The sequence below is a fragment of the Thamnophis sirtalis genome, unplaced genomic scaffold, assembly GCF_051295495.1.
Source record: "Thamnophis sirtalis isolate CommonGarterSnake01/CBP01778 unplaced genomic scaffold, rThaSir2_p1.2 scaffold_8, whole genome shotgun sequence".
Taxonomy (NCBI): domain Eukaryota; kingdom Metazoa; phylum Chordata; class Lepidosauria; order Squamata; family Natricidae; genus Thamnophis; species Thamnophis sirtalis.
In genome coordinates, this window is record NW_028261388.1 from 52,253,121 (window position 1) to 52,269,937 (window position 16,817).

General features: G+C 42.4%; 1 protein-coding gene across 4 annotated transcripts in view; it reads left to right on the plus strand.

Moving 5' to 3' along the window:
* TTC3 (tetratricopeptide repeat domain 3) overlaps positions 1–16,817 on the plus strand; it is a 70,155-nt gene that overhangs the window by 36,847 nt on the left and 16,491 nt on the right. For 3 of the 4 annotated variants that reach the window (XM_014056239.2, XM_087721647.1, XM_087721649.1), the window contains 8 exons: positions 2,890–3,159; positions 4,288–4,334; positions 4,913–4,966; positions 5,525–5,601; positions 6,645–6,800; positions 8,706–9,537; positions 10,982–11,047; positions 11,852–12,001. In XM_014056239.2, the coding sequence (XP_013911714.2) occupies positions 2,890–3,159; positions 4,288–4,334; positions 4,913–4,966; positions 5,525–5,601; positions 6,645–6,800; positions 8,706–9,537; positions 10,982–11,047; positions 11,852–12,001 (1,652 nt within the window). The remainder of the gene's footprint in view (positions 1–2,889; positions 3,160–4,287; positions 4,335–4,912; positions 4,967–5,524; positions 5,602–6,644; positions 6,801–8,705; positions 9,538–10,981; positions 11,048–11,851; positions 12,002–16,817) is intronic. The other variant, XM_087721648.1, reaches the window with a different exon arrangement.

Below are 16,817 nucleotides of genomic sequence, written 5' to 3' on the forward strand. Positions count from 1 at the left end.
GCACTGAAAAAAGTGACTTATGACTGCTTTTCACACTTTTGTACAGTATCCCCATGTCACAAGATCAAAATTCGGATGCTTGGCAACTGATTCTTATTTATGATGGTTACAGTGTTCTGGGGTCACGTGATCTGGCAAGCAAAGTCAATGGGAAAGCCACATTCTCTTAACAACTGTGTTACTAACAGCTACAGTGATTCGCTTGACAACTGTGGCAAGTTCATAAAATGGGGCAAAGTTTACTTAACAACTGTACCGCTTAGCAACAGAAATTTTGGGCTCAGTTTTGGTTGTAAGACTGCCTGTATTTAAATATAAAAGGAAAAGGCGAATCTTGAAAAGGTATTCCCTCAGTGGGCAGCCTGCTAGTGCTGTGCACTGGGATTGCCAGCAAAGCAAAGTGCCTAATGTACACACAGGCATGTGGAGATAATCCTGCACAGCTTTCAGAGCAGCCAAATGGGCCTTGCAAGGGTGCAACTGCTGGAGTACTTCAAAGAAAGGAGCTTCATTTCTACTAATCTGCTTTGTGAAGTGACTCTTAAAAGCTTTCATAGGCCTAATATTGTAGTAAGTTAGGGTGTACATACATACACACACATACACATACAGTGGGGCAAAAAAGTATTTAGTCAGGCACCAATTGTGCAAGTTCTCCCACTTAAAAAGATGAGAGAGGCCTGTAATTGACATCATAGGTAGACCTCAACTATGAGAGACAAACTGAGAAAACAAATCCAGACAATCACATTGTCTGATTTGGAAAGAATTTTTTTTTGCAAATTACGGTGGAAAATAAGTATTTGGTCAATATCAAAAGTTCATCTCAATACTTTGTTATATATCCTTTGTTGGCAATGACAGAGGTCAAACGTTGGCCCATTCCTCCATGCAGATCTCCTCTAGAGCAGTGATGTTTTGGGGCTGTCGCTGGGCAACACGGATTTTCAACTCCCTCCAAAGGTTTACTATGGGGTTGAGATCTGGAGACTGGCTAGGCCGCTCCAAGACCTTGAAATGCTTCTTACGAAACCACTCCTTCGTTGCCCAGGCAGTGTGTTTGGGATCATTGTCCTGCTGAAAGACCCAGCCAAGTTTCATCTTCAATGCCGTTGGTGATGGAAGGAGGTTTGCACTCAAAATCTCACGATACATGGGCCCATTCATTCTTTCCTGTACACGGATCAGTCGTCCTGGTCCCTTTGCAGAGAAACAGCCCCAAAGCATGATGTTGCCACCCCTGTGCTTCACAGTAGGTATGGTGTTCTTTGGATGCAACTCAGCATTCTCTCTCCTCCAAACACGACGAGTTGTGTTTCTACCAAACAGTTCTACTTTGGTTTCATCTGCCCATATGACATTCTCCCAATCCTCTTCTGGATCATCCAAATGCTCTCTAGCAAACTTCAGACGGGCCCGGACATGTACTGGCTTAAGCAGGGGGACATGTCTGGCACTGCAGGATCTGAGTCCCTGGTAGCGTAGTGTGTTACTGATGGTAGCCTTTGTTACATTGGTCCCAGCTCTCTGCAGGTCCTTCACTAGGTCCCTCCGTGTGGTTCTGGGATTTTTGCTCACCGTTCTTGTGATCATTTTGACCCCACAGGGTGAGATCTTGTGTTGAGCCCCAGATCGAGGGAGATTATCAGTGGTCTTGTATGTCTTCCATTTTCTAATTATTGCTCCCACAGTTGATTTCTTCACACCAAGCTACTTGCCTATTGCAGATTCAGTCTTCCCAGCCTGGCACAGGTCTACAATTTTGTTTCTGGTGTCCTTCGACAGCTCTTTGGTCTTCACCATAGTGGAGTTTGGAGTGTGACTGTTTGAGGTTGTGGACAGGTGCCATTAATACAGGTAATGAGTGGAGGACAGAGGAGCCTCTTAAAGAAGAAGTTGCAGGTCTGTGAGAGCCAGAAATCCTGCTTGTTTGTAGGTGACCAAATACTTATTTTCCACCATAATTTGCAAAAAAATTCTTTCCAAATCAGACAATGTGATTGTCTGGATTTGTTTTCTCATTTTGTCTCTCATAGTTGAGGTCTACCTATGATGTCAATTACAGGTCTCTCTCATCTTTGTAAGTGGGAGAACTTGCACAATTGGTGGCTGACTAAATACTTTTTTGCCCCTGTGTGTGTGTGTCTGTGTGTATGATTTTTACAGGTGTAGGTATGCTGGTCTTGTATTCGGGTCTTTTCCTGTGTAAGTTTGAGATTGTCTTGGCACCGTTTCAGCGAGGTCTCACTCGCCATCTTCAGGCTGGGGTTTGGGCTTAGAGTGTGATCGGAGCTGGCCCAAAACCCAGCCTGAAGATGGCGAGTGAGACCTCGCTGAAAGAGTGCCAAGACAATCTCAATCTTACACGGGAAAAGACCTGAATACAACAAGACCCATTAAATCTTTTGAGGGACTAGAATCTATCTTGGCTGCCAATTTTTTATTTTAAGTTTCTTGTCAGAAATTCTTTCTAATTTGTTATAATATGCTATTTAGAGTGGCATGATTTCAACAGATTTAAGAATAGTTTTCTGTATAGATTTTTAATTTGTTATGGCAATGCAGGATCAGGAGCTAGAGGAATTAGATGGAAATTGTCACATTTGTTTTACTCTATTGATTTTCTCTCTCCCTTTAAATCTATGCCATTTTTATTATGACTAATTTAAAACCAGAATGTTTCCAGAAACTATATGTAAATTAAAGTTATTTTATTTACTTTGTATAGTACTGCATGTACAGTATCTCCAGCATAATTAACAGAGGGAGGGAGGGAGGGAGAGAGAGAGAGAGAGAGAGATGTAAACCAGATGATAAATTATAATCTTCACATGAACCTTATTAGTACTACTATGCTATTATTATTATTATTTTATTATTATTTTTCAGGTTTAAAAGCTACTGAATTTTTTTTCTCAGAATATTTCACTTACATTCTATTGATTGATTTTAAATCAGTAGCAGTCCTCTGGAATGAGAAATATGGTATTAAACTCAGCAGAACATTCACTTGCTTATCTGAAGATGTGCATGAAATAATAACATGCTTAGAGAAGTTGTCACTTATGGAACTTCGCTGCTTAGTATGGTTATTAGAAGAAAATAGAAAGTGTTTCCCATTTCTTCATCAATGTTTAGATGACTATTTTGATAACCTGGGTAAGTGTGCAAGGATGCATAAAAAGTACTCTTATGAAATATTAGTCACCAATTTGAAAGAAATCCCCAGAAATAACTTGGCAGAATGGAATAGCTGGTTTTTAAGGTAATGTCAGGCTAGACAGGAAGCACCCACACTCTCCTTTCGCTCACTTTTACTCTCCCAAACATGAGGGAAGGTCTCTTCTGAAAAAGGTTCAGTGCCCTTCTTTTGACTTCACATTTCATTTATCAGACCATTGCCTAGGCTGTGGCTTTTCCTCTCAAGATTTTCCCACATAACATTAGAAATAGTAATATTTTGGGTGAGGGGTAGATTATGATGTAAATATAGAGATTAGGAAAAATGTAGCAATGCATAGGTAATGTTGGGTATATAAACTCTCAGCATATGTTTGATGGGAATGGAAGTTTATTTTGATTACCGTATTTTCAGAGTATAAGACACATCTTTTTCCCCCCAAAAGAGGGTGAAAATCTGGATGCATCTTATACGCTGAATACATCATTTTTGGCCTCCCAAAACACCGTCTCCTTCACAAAAATGGACGTACAGAGGGTTTGGGAGGCCTGCAAAGTACTCCTGGGGGCTGGAAAAGGCAAAAACAAGCAAAAAACAGGTCTTTTTTTGCTTGTTTTTGCCCCCAGCTCCCAGGAGCACTTTGCAGGCCTCTCAAATTCTGCATGCCCCATTTTTCACAAAAAATGAGGCGTGCAGAGGGTTTGAGATGTCTGCAGAGTGCAAAAACTTTTTTAAAAAATTTACCTCTTCAAAATCTTGGTGCATCTTATACTCCAGTGCATCTTATGCTCCAAAAAATACAGTATTCCTTTGACTATGATTTAGTTGTATGTTTGTTGTGTATATAATGGCAGGTTTGCTGGTTTATTGATTTCTGTAGCCATAGGCGTGGAGAATCCTAACTTTAAGCCTATTTTGCATATTGTATTGAAATTATTGTTTGACTTTAATTCACAACAATAACTCTTTAATTCTGACTATAAAAGCAAAAGTGCTATCTGAGTGGAGTGAGTCCTGGAATATAGTATTTTTTGAAATAATACTTTATAATATTTTGTGCTTTTTGTATATTTTCTTACAATAAATAAAATTTATTTTTTCAATAGATAATCCTTTTATTGTGTTAAGGAAGGAATATACTGAAACTACTTCAGTGAGTTTGTTTTTTCTGTTTATCTCAGTTGCAATTAAAATGTGAATGAATTAATAATTCTAAGAAGTTTAGAAGAAATAGACAATGTTAAACTTCCTATTAATTTTAGATTTGGTGTCGCATATATTATTTTACAGCTAATCCCAAATAACTTTTGTCAGTTTTGTCTTAGATGTAATAAATTAGAAAGGAAGTATGTACTTGTGTTTACATTATGAGGGTCAAAGAGCATTTGATGGGTTATTCTGGGAACAGAATGCTGGCAGCTGGATCTTTGGCCAAATTCAGCACAGTTCATCTATATATTCAAGGCTTTTTTTTTCTTATTTACACAATTAATAAACAGCCAGTATACGGGGTCTGTTTTATTTCGCATATGTAATTGTAATGTTTTGACATCAGTGATCACTGGGTTTTTTCATTATTGTTCAATAATCAATAATCAAAGCCCATAATGTTCCCAACAGTTCCAATTTAAAAAAATATAATTATTAGCCTGAAAAAAGAGCAGTTTTTTTCTGTATAATGTTTTGGTGTGACATGTAAATGCTAAACATTAAATTTCTTTTTTCTTCTAGAATAATGCTATCAAAGTTAAAAACAAAAACCGGAAAAAATCAAAAGAATCCAAGGTAAATAGTTTTAAAATACATCCACAATATTAAATCTAACAAATATCATCTGCTTTGCTTTCTTTACATTTCTTTCTGCTTAGTGGTTGGAGACCATTTTTCTATGTTTTGTTTTATTTTGTGTTTCAAAAACAATGTGAAATAGTACTTGACAGCTTCAAAATTTGTTGAATTGGGTGCTCAATGCATTTTGAAGCAAAATTCTTGTCCTAGTAGTCATCAATAATCATCAAGATAGTTAGCTGGAGAGTTAGCTAAAAGTAGTCCCCACAGCAATCATTAATATTTTAGTCTTTTTGGGTTCCAAGTTCCACTGAAGTTGGCTGCAGTTGTAAATAATGTCCAAATTCAGTGCAGAAGGAACAACAAATGGCATTTTTCTTAAAATGTATATTTAGTTTTGAGAAATAAATAGTTTTGATCAATTCTGCAGATATAAAATACTATTTGTTACTCATGTATTCAAAGGTATTTGCAGTATACAAGTAGGCCTAGTCAATTTTGATTACGGTTTGCCTGATTTTTATTTTTAAACAAGTTTTTCTGTTCTTAATTTAGGCTATTTTAGTTGTCTCTGGTGGAGTTGGTACAGTAGCTCAAGAAGAAGACAATATATTTTCTGAAGAAAATACGTTGTAAGTTGTGGTGCATGAAAATACAATACAATACAATAGCAGAGTTGGAAGGGACCGTGGAGGTCTTCTAGTCCAACCCCCTGCCTAGGCAGGAAATCCTATACCAATTCAGACAAATGGCTATCCAACATCTTCTTAAAGACTTCCAGTGTTGGAGCATTTACAACTTCTGGAGGCAAGCTGTTCCACTGATTAATTGTTCTAACTGTCAGGAAATTTCTCCTCAGTTCTAAGTTGCTTCTCTCCTTGATTAGTTTCCACCCATTGCTTCTTGTTCTACCCTCGGTTGCCTTGGAGAATAGTTTGACTCCCTCTTCCTTGTGGCAACCCCTTAGATATTGGAACACTGCTATCATGTCTCTCCTATGCATTTTTCAAAAAAAAAAATCTAACCTTAATTAGATTCAGAAAAAAAAATTGTGTGGGAATTTTTATATATATATTTAAACATACAGTGCCCTACCCAATGTAAGACATACATTTTTGGCTCAAAATGATCCCATTTTATGTGCAGGTGTTTCCCTTTGACACTGAAAAGCTCTTCGATTTGAGGGAGGGGATCAACAAAATATTGCTTCCTTTTCTATTTGCTAAGGGAAATTTATGCTGGATCAAACAGTTCTTCACTGTTGGATAGGCACCAGAAAATACAATCAAATCATTATTTTTTAATTCTCCTTGTACCTTGAGGAAAGTCCTTAGAATATATAAGACTCAACTCCCATCAATATCCCACACAAATATTGTGAAAAAATCCTGATTATTCTCTGTTCTAGTAGGTTTGTAAAAGAACCTGCTAAAAAGGTTTCATTCCACCATTGAAATGGAAAGGTGCATGTGTCTTTTCTAGTTAGTGCTCATAATGTAACTGTACATTGGAATTAGGATTACCATAGTTTGCAACTAGTATACTAAACTATTGGCCTATTTTCATTTTGTCATACTGAGAATTCTCAATGTACTGGTCTGATCGAACAATTTAAACTATTTAGACACACCATAGTTTACAGTGCATTATTTTTATATGGTTTTTTTCTCAACAGAAGTTTTATGAATCCACATGAGCCTTTTAGAATCCCAGATGATCTTCAAGAACAAGTTATGATGTTTGAAGCATTGTATAATACTGCTTCTTCTAACAACAGTTATCAGAGAATTTTGGACAATTACCCAGATCCAACTTGTGAAAGCTTATATGAGTATGTTCTTATTTTCACTTTTTAGTTGAGTGCTACTTATTAAACAAATGATTGGAGAAAGCGTTCAATTGAATTATAATTGTTAATTGTTTCAAGTTAAACCATTTGTATTTTTGCTAAATTTATGAAGAATTTATGAAAAGATGTTCCTTTCTAAAACTTTTATTGAAACCTCCCAAGGATCTGTTTCAAATGTGCCTTACTTTCTTTTTTTAAAGCAAAGCAATGGTTGATCAAATTTAGCTTTTAAGATAATTCATTGTTGGAATCCTTTGGAACATTCTATTTCTTGTATGCTCCCTTTGTGAGATGGTTCTTTATTTCATTTTCCTTTATGTCAATCCAGTTACTGTTTATATTAACTTATTTTTTGCTGGAATTTTTTTTTAAATTGCCAGTAAAGTATTTCTCCCAACTACCGTATTTTTCAGAGTATAAGACACACCTCCCCCCCCCACCCCCTAAAAGAGGGTGAAAATTTGAGTGTGTCTTATACACTGAATGTAGCCCCAGCCACTCACCGGCCCCCACCCTTTGGCCTCTGCCTTCCAGCAATTTACCTCCTTGCAGCAAATGGGGAAAATGGGGCTTGCGGAGGCGGCAATAGACTATGACAATCCCTGCACCTGAAACAGCTGATGACCAGGAGGCTCATGCTCATTGAAAGTGAAACTTGCATTTTGCTACATGAATGCTGCATAAGGCAAATTGCTTGGAGGCAGAGGCAGATTTTTTTTTCTTGTGCTAATCAGGCAGTTTGCAGTTTGCTGCAAGAAGGTAAGTCAATAACTATAAATACCTATAGAATGTTCACATTATTACACTTATTTTTTAAAGACTGCTTTATTATTGTTCTAGAAAACCTAACAAATAAATGCTTGAACTGAAGAGACCCAGTGCTATGTATCTTCATTTAAATAGCAGAGAATAACTATACTTCCAGAAAAACACATCAATTTTAACAGCATCTGTACAAGTATAGTCTGAAATGTAACACCACAAACAGTGCATACCATCTGTACGTTTGCTGTTTGTTGCAAGGAGGCAAATTGCTGGGAAGCAGAGGAGATTTTTCCCCCTTGTTTTCCTCCCCCAAAGCTAGGCGCGTCTTATACTTCAGAGCGTCTTATACTCCAAAAAATGCGGTATGTTTACCTGTTGTAGCTTGGCACCTATATATGAAAGTATCTGATGCTCCCCATACCAGGATTTAATACAAAGTTTGCTAATTGCCTTAAGGTGCAAATTGCCTTTATAGAACAAGTTGCATTGTAATGGCTTCAAACATTGCATTTTGTTTACAGTTCTCTTCTGACCAAGTTTCTACTAGCAACATGGAAAGGGAAGTGGGGCAGTCCCAGATGACTACTTCCTTGAAATCTCTGCATGTTTGTTTAATACTTGAATTGAGCCATTCATTTATAACACTTCCTTTCAAATGTGTGGGTATTTCAGGATGCATTCAGACAATGCTACAGTATCAAGAAAAACTGTCCAACTTCTCCCGCAACATGTGATATTTGGAAAGCCCTGTTAGTGTTTAATACAAAATAACATAAAGTCTATTTTCTAATTTGTAGATATTTTTATATTTCAAATTGGAATTCTTAAGATTTACACACTGTGTTACTCCTGTAACAACAAGCACTTAAAAGGTAAATCAGTAACGAACAGTTGACTTTATGGCTGCATCATTCCAAATCAAATACTTTTTTTTGGCCTCCATCTATTTCAATAATTTGCAATATTTCTGAATGCAGCTTCTCTGAAATATAAGAATGAGAGAATTTCCCCATTTCTTACTAAATGTCAATTGTTCTAAACACTTTTGAGCAATCAAATTGCATATATACAGATTATGAATGCTTTTTTTGTATTAAAATTATATTTTGATTACTTTCACAGTTATTTTTCTCAAATCTTGGAAGAACATGGTCCAATGGAAATTGATAATCCACTATTAGTTGGGGAATATGAAGATTTCCCCACAGACACTCGTAAGATAGTGGAGAATGCCGGTGGTCTAAAATCTTTTCTTCTGGGATCTCTACGTTTTGTTATGGTGGATGATCTTATTGGATTGATGAAACACGCAATTATGCTGCAGGAAAATACAGAAGTAATTGAAATGGATGAAAATAATTATTCAGAGAGCCCGTACTGCCACGAAAACAATTTCCATAGCATTTCCAGTTTAAATCCAACTGCTAAGGAATTTAAGCCTGTCTCTTTTATTAATAAGCCTTATATTTCAACGTCTACAGATAATTTAGAATATGTGACTATTAGCCAGTCCTATAGTCCTTTTGCTTCCTCATATTCCTTTTCTAGTCAAACTGACACTGCACCAGCCGTATCTGACAATCATACAATATTTATGAATGAAATTGATTCAGAATATGTAAATGAGAGACTATCTCCAGTGCCATTTATGCCAGATATTTCTGAAGAAACCAATTATATATATATAGATTGTAACACTTATCTTGATGCTGATTCAGAAGCAACACATAACAAGTGTAATGTTGATAACTTTACCACAGCTGATCAAGTACATACATTTCAGAGCAGTCCTTGTATAACAGTGAAATCGGACATTCACACTTGCACAAAAAATCTTGACCAGACTGAGGACCATGGTTGTAATGATGCTGAATGCAGTTCTGTTACTAAAATAAAAACAGAGAATAAATATCTAGCAAGAAACAATCCCCGTTCAAGGATGATTGCTATACAGGTGAGAAAAATACATTATGTTGTGCATATTCATTAACTAATTCTTTATTTTTAGATTTGACCACTTAATGTGTGTACTGTACAGTACTACAGTGGTAAAATATACTTAGTTTCAAACTGGAAGCATTCCTTCATTTTGCCAAAATTTTACCAAACCCTTCTAGAATGGTTATAGTGTGACAAACAACACATGGAATGTTTGGGTTTCAGACAAAACAGAATCTGTAAGGATCAGTTTGCACAGTATACTGATAGACATTGATTTGATTTTGATGCATCTCATATGTATTGCCTAATTGCATATGCTTAATTACTGAAAAATCAAGTGCAGCTCAAGTATTGGAATTTTTTTTGCATTTTGGTATACACAAGCTGTGTGATTCTGCTTCAAATGCTCTTCGGAAGTGATGAGTCAGATCTTGATGGTGGTAGGCCAGAATACAAGGAGATTCCAAAAAAGAAAAAGATGATTTGTCTCAGCCATATTTCGTTTGCTCCTCTGTTGGTATGCATTTTCCACAGAGAACATTGGCTTCAAATCAAATGAAAGTTTCCATTCTCATTCCATATGCTAAAATGCTGCCCACCCCATCTTCCACTTCAACATTCTTCTAGGAAGAATCTTTATTCTTAGTCCAGAAGAAAGCATTAAAAAAAACACCCTAACTACAGCCCTGTATCTTCATAGTCCAAAGATCTGGTGTTTCTGGTCATTGTCAAAGTAGAATAAAAATACAAGTTTCTTTGATACCTTAGGGTTCTTTTGACATCTCTTCTGCTCAGTATTATAATCAAAATGCACCAAAAGCAATAAACATATTTTGTGCTTAGAACAACAGCTGCAACTAGGAAGGTCAGTCTGACAGTTCTCAGTGGCTTGGAATTTCTAATGTTTGACTCAGGAAAAATCAGGAGTTGTTCCAGGATGAATAGGAAAAGCTTACATTGCTTTTCTCTTTTTCCTGCCCCTTTACCACATGGACTCTGTGCTCCCACAACCAGTCCTGCAACTGATTTTCCTTAAGTACCTTAGCCATGGCGAGCACATTTGAATTCAGTCAGGGTGTACCAACTCAGCCCATCCCTTCCAGTATCTTTCTAATATCTCCAATATTTGGTGATGGTGCATTTTTCCCATTGTTTTCTACTTTTGAGAATGAGGACTACTTGAAAAACCAAATGACATCTTTCTGGGTTATTATATTTCAGTAATTTGTCAACTCCTTTAATAGCTTATTTTTCTTTGTAAATATTAGAACTATTCTCTTTGTCACGTAGTTGCTTATCTTTATGTTGTGTGTCATACTTTAAACTTCTGAATATGTATATATATATATGTATGTATGTATGTATGTATGTATGTATGTATGTATGTGTATATATATAATCATACACACACATATGTACATACACATTCTGCTGAATGTATTTTTGGGCCTTTATAGGTGGATCAAGAACTAACAGATGCTGGAGTTAATACTTTACCTCTTCATCCTTATGAAAGCCAACAAGTAAGTAAACTATTAGATATATAGTGTGTCCAGCAAGATTGAGGTTATTGGTAATCCTTGTCTTTTGACCAGTTGTTTAACAACCATTTGAAGTCGTGATGACCTCAGAAATCATTACTGGCTTTTGTAAAACATTGAGTTATGGTGGTACAGTGATTAGAATGCAGTACTGCAGGCTACTTCTTCTGACTGCCAGCTGCCTGCAATTTGGCAGTTGGAATCTCACCAAGCTCAAGGTTGACTCAGCCTTCCATCCTTCTGAGGTTGGTAAAATGAGGACCCAGATTGTTGGGGGCAATATGTTGACTCTGTAAACTGCTTAGAGGGGACTGAAAGCACTGTATATAAGTCTATATAAGTCTAAGTGCTATTGCTATTGGAGTCATATAATCACAATCTGGGTGCTTGGCAACCTGTTGGCACAGCCAGGTTGCCCAGTGCTCTGCGATCATGTGTTAACATTTGCAATTTTCTCTTCTGGCTTCCCTAAAAAGTTAATGGAGTCAGCAGAAAGGATTGTCTCTGAAGGGTGGCTGAAAGAGCTAATTGCCAAGGGATGCTGAATTCCTTCGGAAGGGTGGAGAAATGGAGCTTAGATCATGATACTGTCATTCAGCCTCCATTTCAGGAGTTCTGTATGCAGGAAACTGACATCCTCCTGTAGAGTTCAGAAACTAGAGTGCCAGGATTGCAGTAATTTTTATCTATGGTACAATAATAATTTTAGATTAGTTATTGGTGTTTTTATGGTTATGCAAACTGATTAAAGCATTGCAGGAATATAGGATGTAACATATGTTGCAGGGAGATATGTTACGTATGGAGAAAGAATATCATGTACTACAAAAACAACTTAAAGAAGCAATGGAAAAGTATGAACAACTTAAACATCGAAGTTCCAAAGAGACCAGCATTTTAGAGGAAGAGTTATCACTACTTATTGAAGGAAACAAGGTAATTATTTTTCATCATTAGCAATTACCGTATTTTCACCCATATAACCCGCCCACGCAAATAACCCGCCCACGTGAATAACCTGCAGATTTTCAAGATCGTGTAAAATGTTTCCCGTATACCCCGCCCACTTATATAACCCGCAACGAGTAAGCCGTCGGCAAACATTACATTAGCGCTATTCCATCGGACCTACCCATTAAAACCAATCGGAGGAGAAAGCCTGGGCGAGCTGGGGAGGGGTTGGAGGAACTCAACTCAAGGGAGAGATCTTGAAATTCAATAGAAAAAAAAATGCTTGGGTTTCGGGACGCCTTCGTGAAAACCCCACCCCTGGCTATGGGCGAAGCGACCAGGAAGAAGCAGGAGGTGAGAGGAAGCCCGGATTCTGCAGCCCCTCGCCTTCTCTGGGCTTGGAAGTCCGGCAGGAAGGGAAGGGGAGCAGGCGGCGGCGCGGCTGTGGCTCCGTTTTCACACACACACACACACCTCCCTTCTTCTGCTTTGCTCTGTGAAAGGGCTTCACTGCCGAAGCATTTTGGTTTAAAAAAAAAAACACCGTCCCTTTCTCTCTCCAGTTAACAGGGCCAACCCAAGTGGTGCATTTTATCTGGGAGACGCTACGCAACGAGGGAATCTCCTTTTGGGGGGGGGGGTGTGAGACGCTGACAGAAAAAGGGCAAGCAGTGGCCGTGTGAGGCGGCCTTGAGAGCTCCAAACGACCTACCGTACTGGCTGGCGAGGTTAGTTCTCTAAAGGCCGTTGAAAGCTCCGGGGAAACCCCTTTTTCCGCCCTCGGAGCCCCCGGTGCTTCCTCAACCCCCCCACACTTTTTCCTCTTTGGTTCACCCCACCCCCGCCCTCAAGGGCCCGGGACTCTGGGAAAGTGTGCAGCTGGGGGGCTGGGGAGGAGAGAGCGTCTACCGTTCCTCACGGGAGGCACTTCGAGCCCCACCGTATCTGAGAGGCTCTTAGTCGTCGGTGTGGGAGAGGAGAGAAAGGTTAAAATGTTTTTGAAACATAAAAAGAATCCTTTGTGGGCAAACTTAAAGCTGCTGGGCTGCACGGGCTTGCTGTAAATTGAGGGCATGTTTTGCCTTTATTTATTTTGCCGCCTCCCCTTCCCTTCCTCGGAGGGGAACGCTCGGAGCAAAAGGGACCCCCGCCTCGTTAAAGCCTCATCCGACGCTTCACCTACAAACGATCCCGATTCTCCCGCGTCCTTCCTTCCTTCCCTCCCTTCAATGTACCGTACTCTTCCTATAAAGAGAAGGGAAGCGTGAACAAACTCCGGGCAGGAGATGGGCTCGCGTAGAGGTACCAGAAGTTTAACTGTTTCACCTAAGCCACAGCTCGTCCTCTCTTGGGACAGCCTTCCGCCGACATTAAAACGATGTGTGAACTTGCGAAAAACTGTGGCAGGCACGGAAGGGAGGGAGGGAGCGAAAAAAGAAGCGAGAAACGGATATTTTCTCCCTCTCGTGAAGGGGGGAGGATCTGGTGCTTTCCGGCTCGGGCTCCTTTTCTCCCTTTTCCTGCTTGGGTTTCGGGACGCCTTCGTGAAAACCCCACCCCTGGCTATGGGCGAAGCGACCAGGAAGAAGCAGGAGGTGGGAGGAAGCCCGGATTCTGCAGCCCCTCGCCTTCTCTGGGCTTGGAAGTCCGGCAGGAAGGGAAGGGGAGCAGGCGGCGGCGCGGCTGTGGCTCCGTTTTCACACACACACACACCCCTCCCTTCTTCTGCTTTGCTCTGTGAAAGGGCTTCACTGCCGAAGCATTTTGGTTTACAAAAAAAAACACCGTCCCTTTCTCTCTCCAGTTAACAGGGCCAACCCAAGTGGTGCATTTTATCTGGGAGACGACACACACACACACACACACACACACACGACACGTGCGGCAGGAGGAGCGGCGTCCTCCGCGCTCTCGGCTGCCACAAACGCCACGCAACGAGGGAATCTCCTTTTGGGGGGGGCAAAGCAGGGCAGTTTCTCGCCGTTCTGCGAAGCTGGGAAAGGATGCGGGAGTTTCCTTCTTCTTCCTGCCCCCCTCCGTCTCCCCGCTGCCACCTTTCAGTCTCCCCAGCCTCGTCCGGGAGAAGCGGCTTGGTGGCGTCTTCCTTTCGTACCCCGGTGCGCCTCCCTCGCCACCGCAAGTCGCCTTTTGCCCCCCCCCAAATAATAATACTAAATAAGCAGGTGCGCCGCTTGGGCTGGCTTGGCTTCTCGGTTAGATAAGACCAGCCGGTGCCCCCCCTTTTTTTTGCCGGTTTATTTCGTCGCCATCCGCCAACCCCAGAAATCCGTGCAGTTCGAAAGCTGAGCGAGGCGAACGACCCCGGTGAGGGTAGCAGTAGCGTCTGAAGAAGAAGCCTCCCCTTCGCAAAGGCTCTTCGGCTTCAGGCAGCCAGCGGCTTCCCCGGGCTGCCTCGATGGGCACTGGCGAAGGGGCGAGAGAACTGCAGGCGGCTCGCTTTCCCCCGAGCTTCCTTCTCTTCGAGGGTGGGGAGGTTGGTTGTGGCTGGATTGCCGGCTGTAATCTCCTTGGGTTTGCGCGGGTGCCAAAGCTGCGTGGATGGCTTGCAAGCTGGCTGAGGTACGCCCGCAAAGGACCCGTCTCTGCCAAGCACCAGATCCCTCCCCCCTTCGCCAGAAGGGAGCAAAAAAAGAAGCCAGAAACGGCGAAGGGGGGAGGGATCTGGTGCTTTCTCCGCTCCTTTGTTATTTTTTTGCTCCCTTCTGGCAGGCGAGAGAGCATCTACCGTTCCTCACGGGAGGCACCGCCGTATCTGAGAGGCTCTTCGCCAGAAGGGAGCAAAAAAATAACAACGGATTTCTCCCTCTCGTGAAGGGGGGAGGGATCTGGTGCTTTCTCCGCTCCTTTGTTATTTTTTATATTTTTTCTCCCCACCCTTGAAGAGAAGGAAGCTCGGGGGAAAGCGAGCCGCCTGCAGTTCTCTCGCCCCTTCACCAGTGCCCATCGAGGCAGCCCGGGGAAGCCGCTGGCTGCCTGAAGCCGAAGAGCCTTTGCGAAGGGGAGGCTTCTTCTTCAGACGCTACTGCTACCCTCACCGGGGTCGTTCGCCTCGCTCAGCTTTCGAACTGCACGGATTTCTGGGGTTGGCGGATGGCGACGAAATAAACCGGCAAAAAAAGGGGGGGGCACCGGCTGGTCTTATCTAACCGAGAAGCCAAGCCAGCCCAAGCGGCGCACCTGCTTATTTAGTATTATTATTTGGGGGGGGGGGCAAAAGGCGACTTGCGGTGGCGAGGGAGGCGCACCGGGGTACGAAAGGAAGACGCCACCAAGCCGCTTCTCCCGGACGAGGCTGGGGAGACTGAAAGGTGGCAGCGGGGAGACGGAGGGGGGCAGGAAGAAGAAGGAAACTCCCGCATCCTTTCCCAGCTTCGCAGAACGGCGAGAAACTGCCCTGCTTTGCCCCCCCCAAAAGGAGATTCCCTCGTTGCGTGGCGTTTGTGGCAGCCGAGAGCGCGGAGGACGCCGCTCCTCCTGCCGCACGTGTCGTGTGTGTGTGTGTGTGTGTGTGTGTGTGTGTCGTCTCCCAGATAAAATGCACCACTTGGGTTGGCCCTGTTAACTGGAGAGAGAAAGGGACGGTGTTTTTTTTTGTAAACCAAAATGCTTCGGCAGTGAAGCCCTTTCACAGAGCAAAGCAGAAGAAGGGAGGGGTGTGTGTGTGTGTGAAAACGGAGCCACGGCCGCGCCGCCGCCTGCTCCCCTTCCCTTCCTGCCGGACTTCCAAGCCCAGAGAAGGCGAGGGGCTGCAGAATCCGGGCTTCCTCCCACCTCCTGCTTCTTCCTGGTCGCTTCGCCCATAGCCAGGGGTGGGGTTTTCACGAAGGCGTCCCGAAACCCAAGCAGGAAAAGGGAGAAAAGGAGCCCGAGCCGGAAAGCACCAGATCCTCCCCCCTTCACGAGAGGGAGAAAATATCCGTTTCTCGCTTCTTTTTTCGCTCCCTCCCTCCCTTCTGTGCCTGCCACAGTTTTTCGCAAGTTCACGCATCGTTTTAATGTCGGCGGAAGGCTGTCCCAAGAGAGGACGAGCTGTGGCTTAGGTGAAACGGTTAAACTTCTGGTACCTCTACGCGAGCCCATCTCCTGCCCGGAGTTTGTTCACGCTTCCCTTCTCTTTATAGGAAGAGTACGGTACATTGAAGGGAGGGAAGGAAGGAAGGACGCGGGAGAATCGGGATCGTTTGTAGGTGAAGCGTCGGATGCGGCTTTAACGAGGCGGGGGTCCCTTTTGCTCCGAGCGTTCCCCTCCGAGGAAGGGAAGGGGAGGCAGCAAAATAAATAAAGGCAAAACATGCCCTCAATTTACAGCATTCTTTTTATGGATTCTTTTTATGTTTCAAAAACATTTTAACCTTTCTCTCCTCTCCCACACCGACGACTAAGAGCCTCTCAGATACGGTGGGGCTCGAAGTGCCTCCCGTGAGGAACGGTAGACGCTCTCTCCTCCCCAGCCCCCCAGCTGCACACTTTCCCAGAGTCCCGGGCCCTTGAGGGCGGGGGTGGGGTGAACCAAAGAGGAAAATGTGTGGGGGGGTTGAGGAAGCACCGGGGGCTCCGAGGGCGGAAAAAGGGGTTTCCCCGGAGCTTTCAACGGCCTTTAGAGAACTAACCTCGCCAGCCAGTACGGTAGGTCGTTTGGAGCTCTCAAGGCCGCCTCACACGGCCACTGCTTGCCCTTTTTCTGTCAGCGTCTCACACCCCCCCCAAAAGGAGATTCCCTCGTTGCGTGGCGTCTCCCAGATAAAATGCACCACTTGGGTTGGCCCTGTTAACTGGAGAG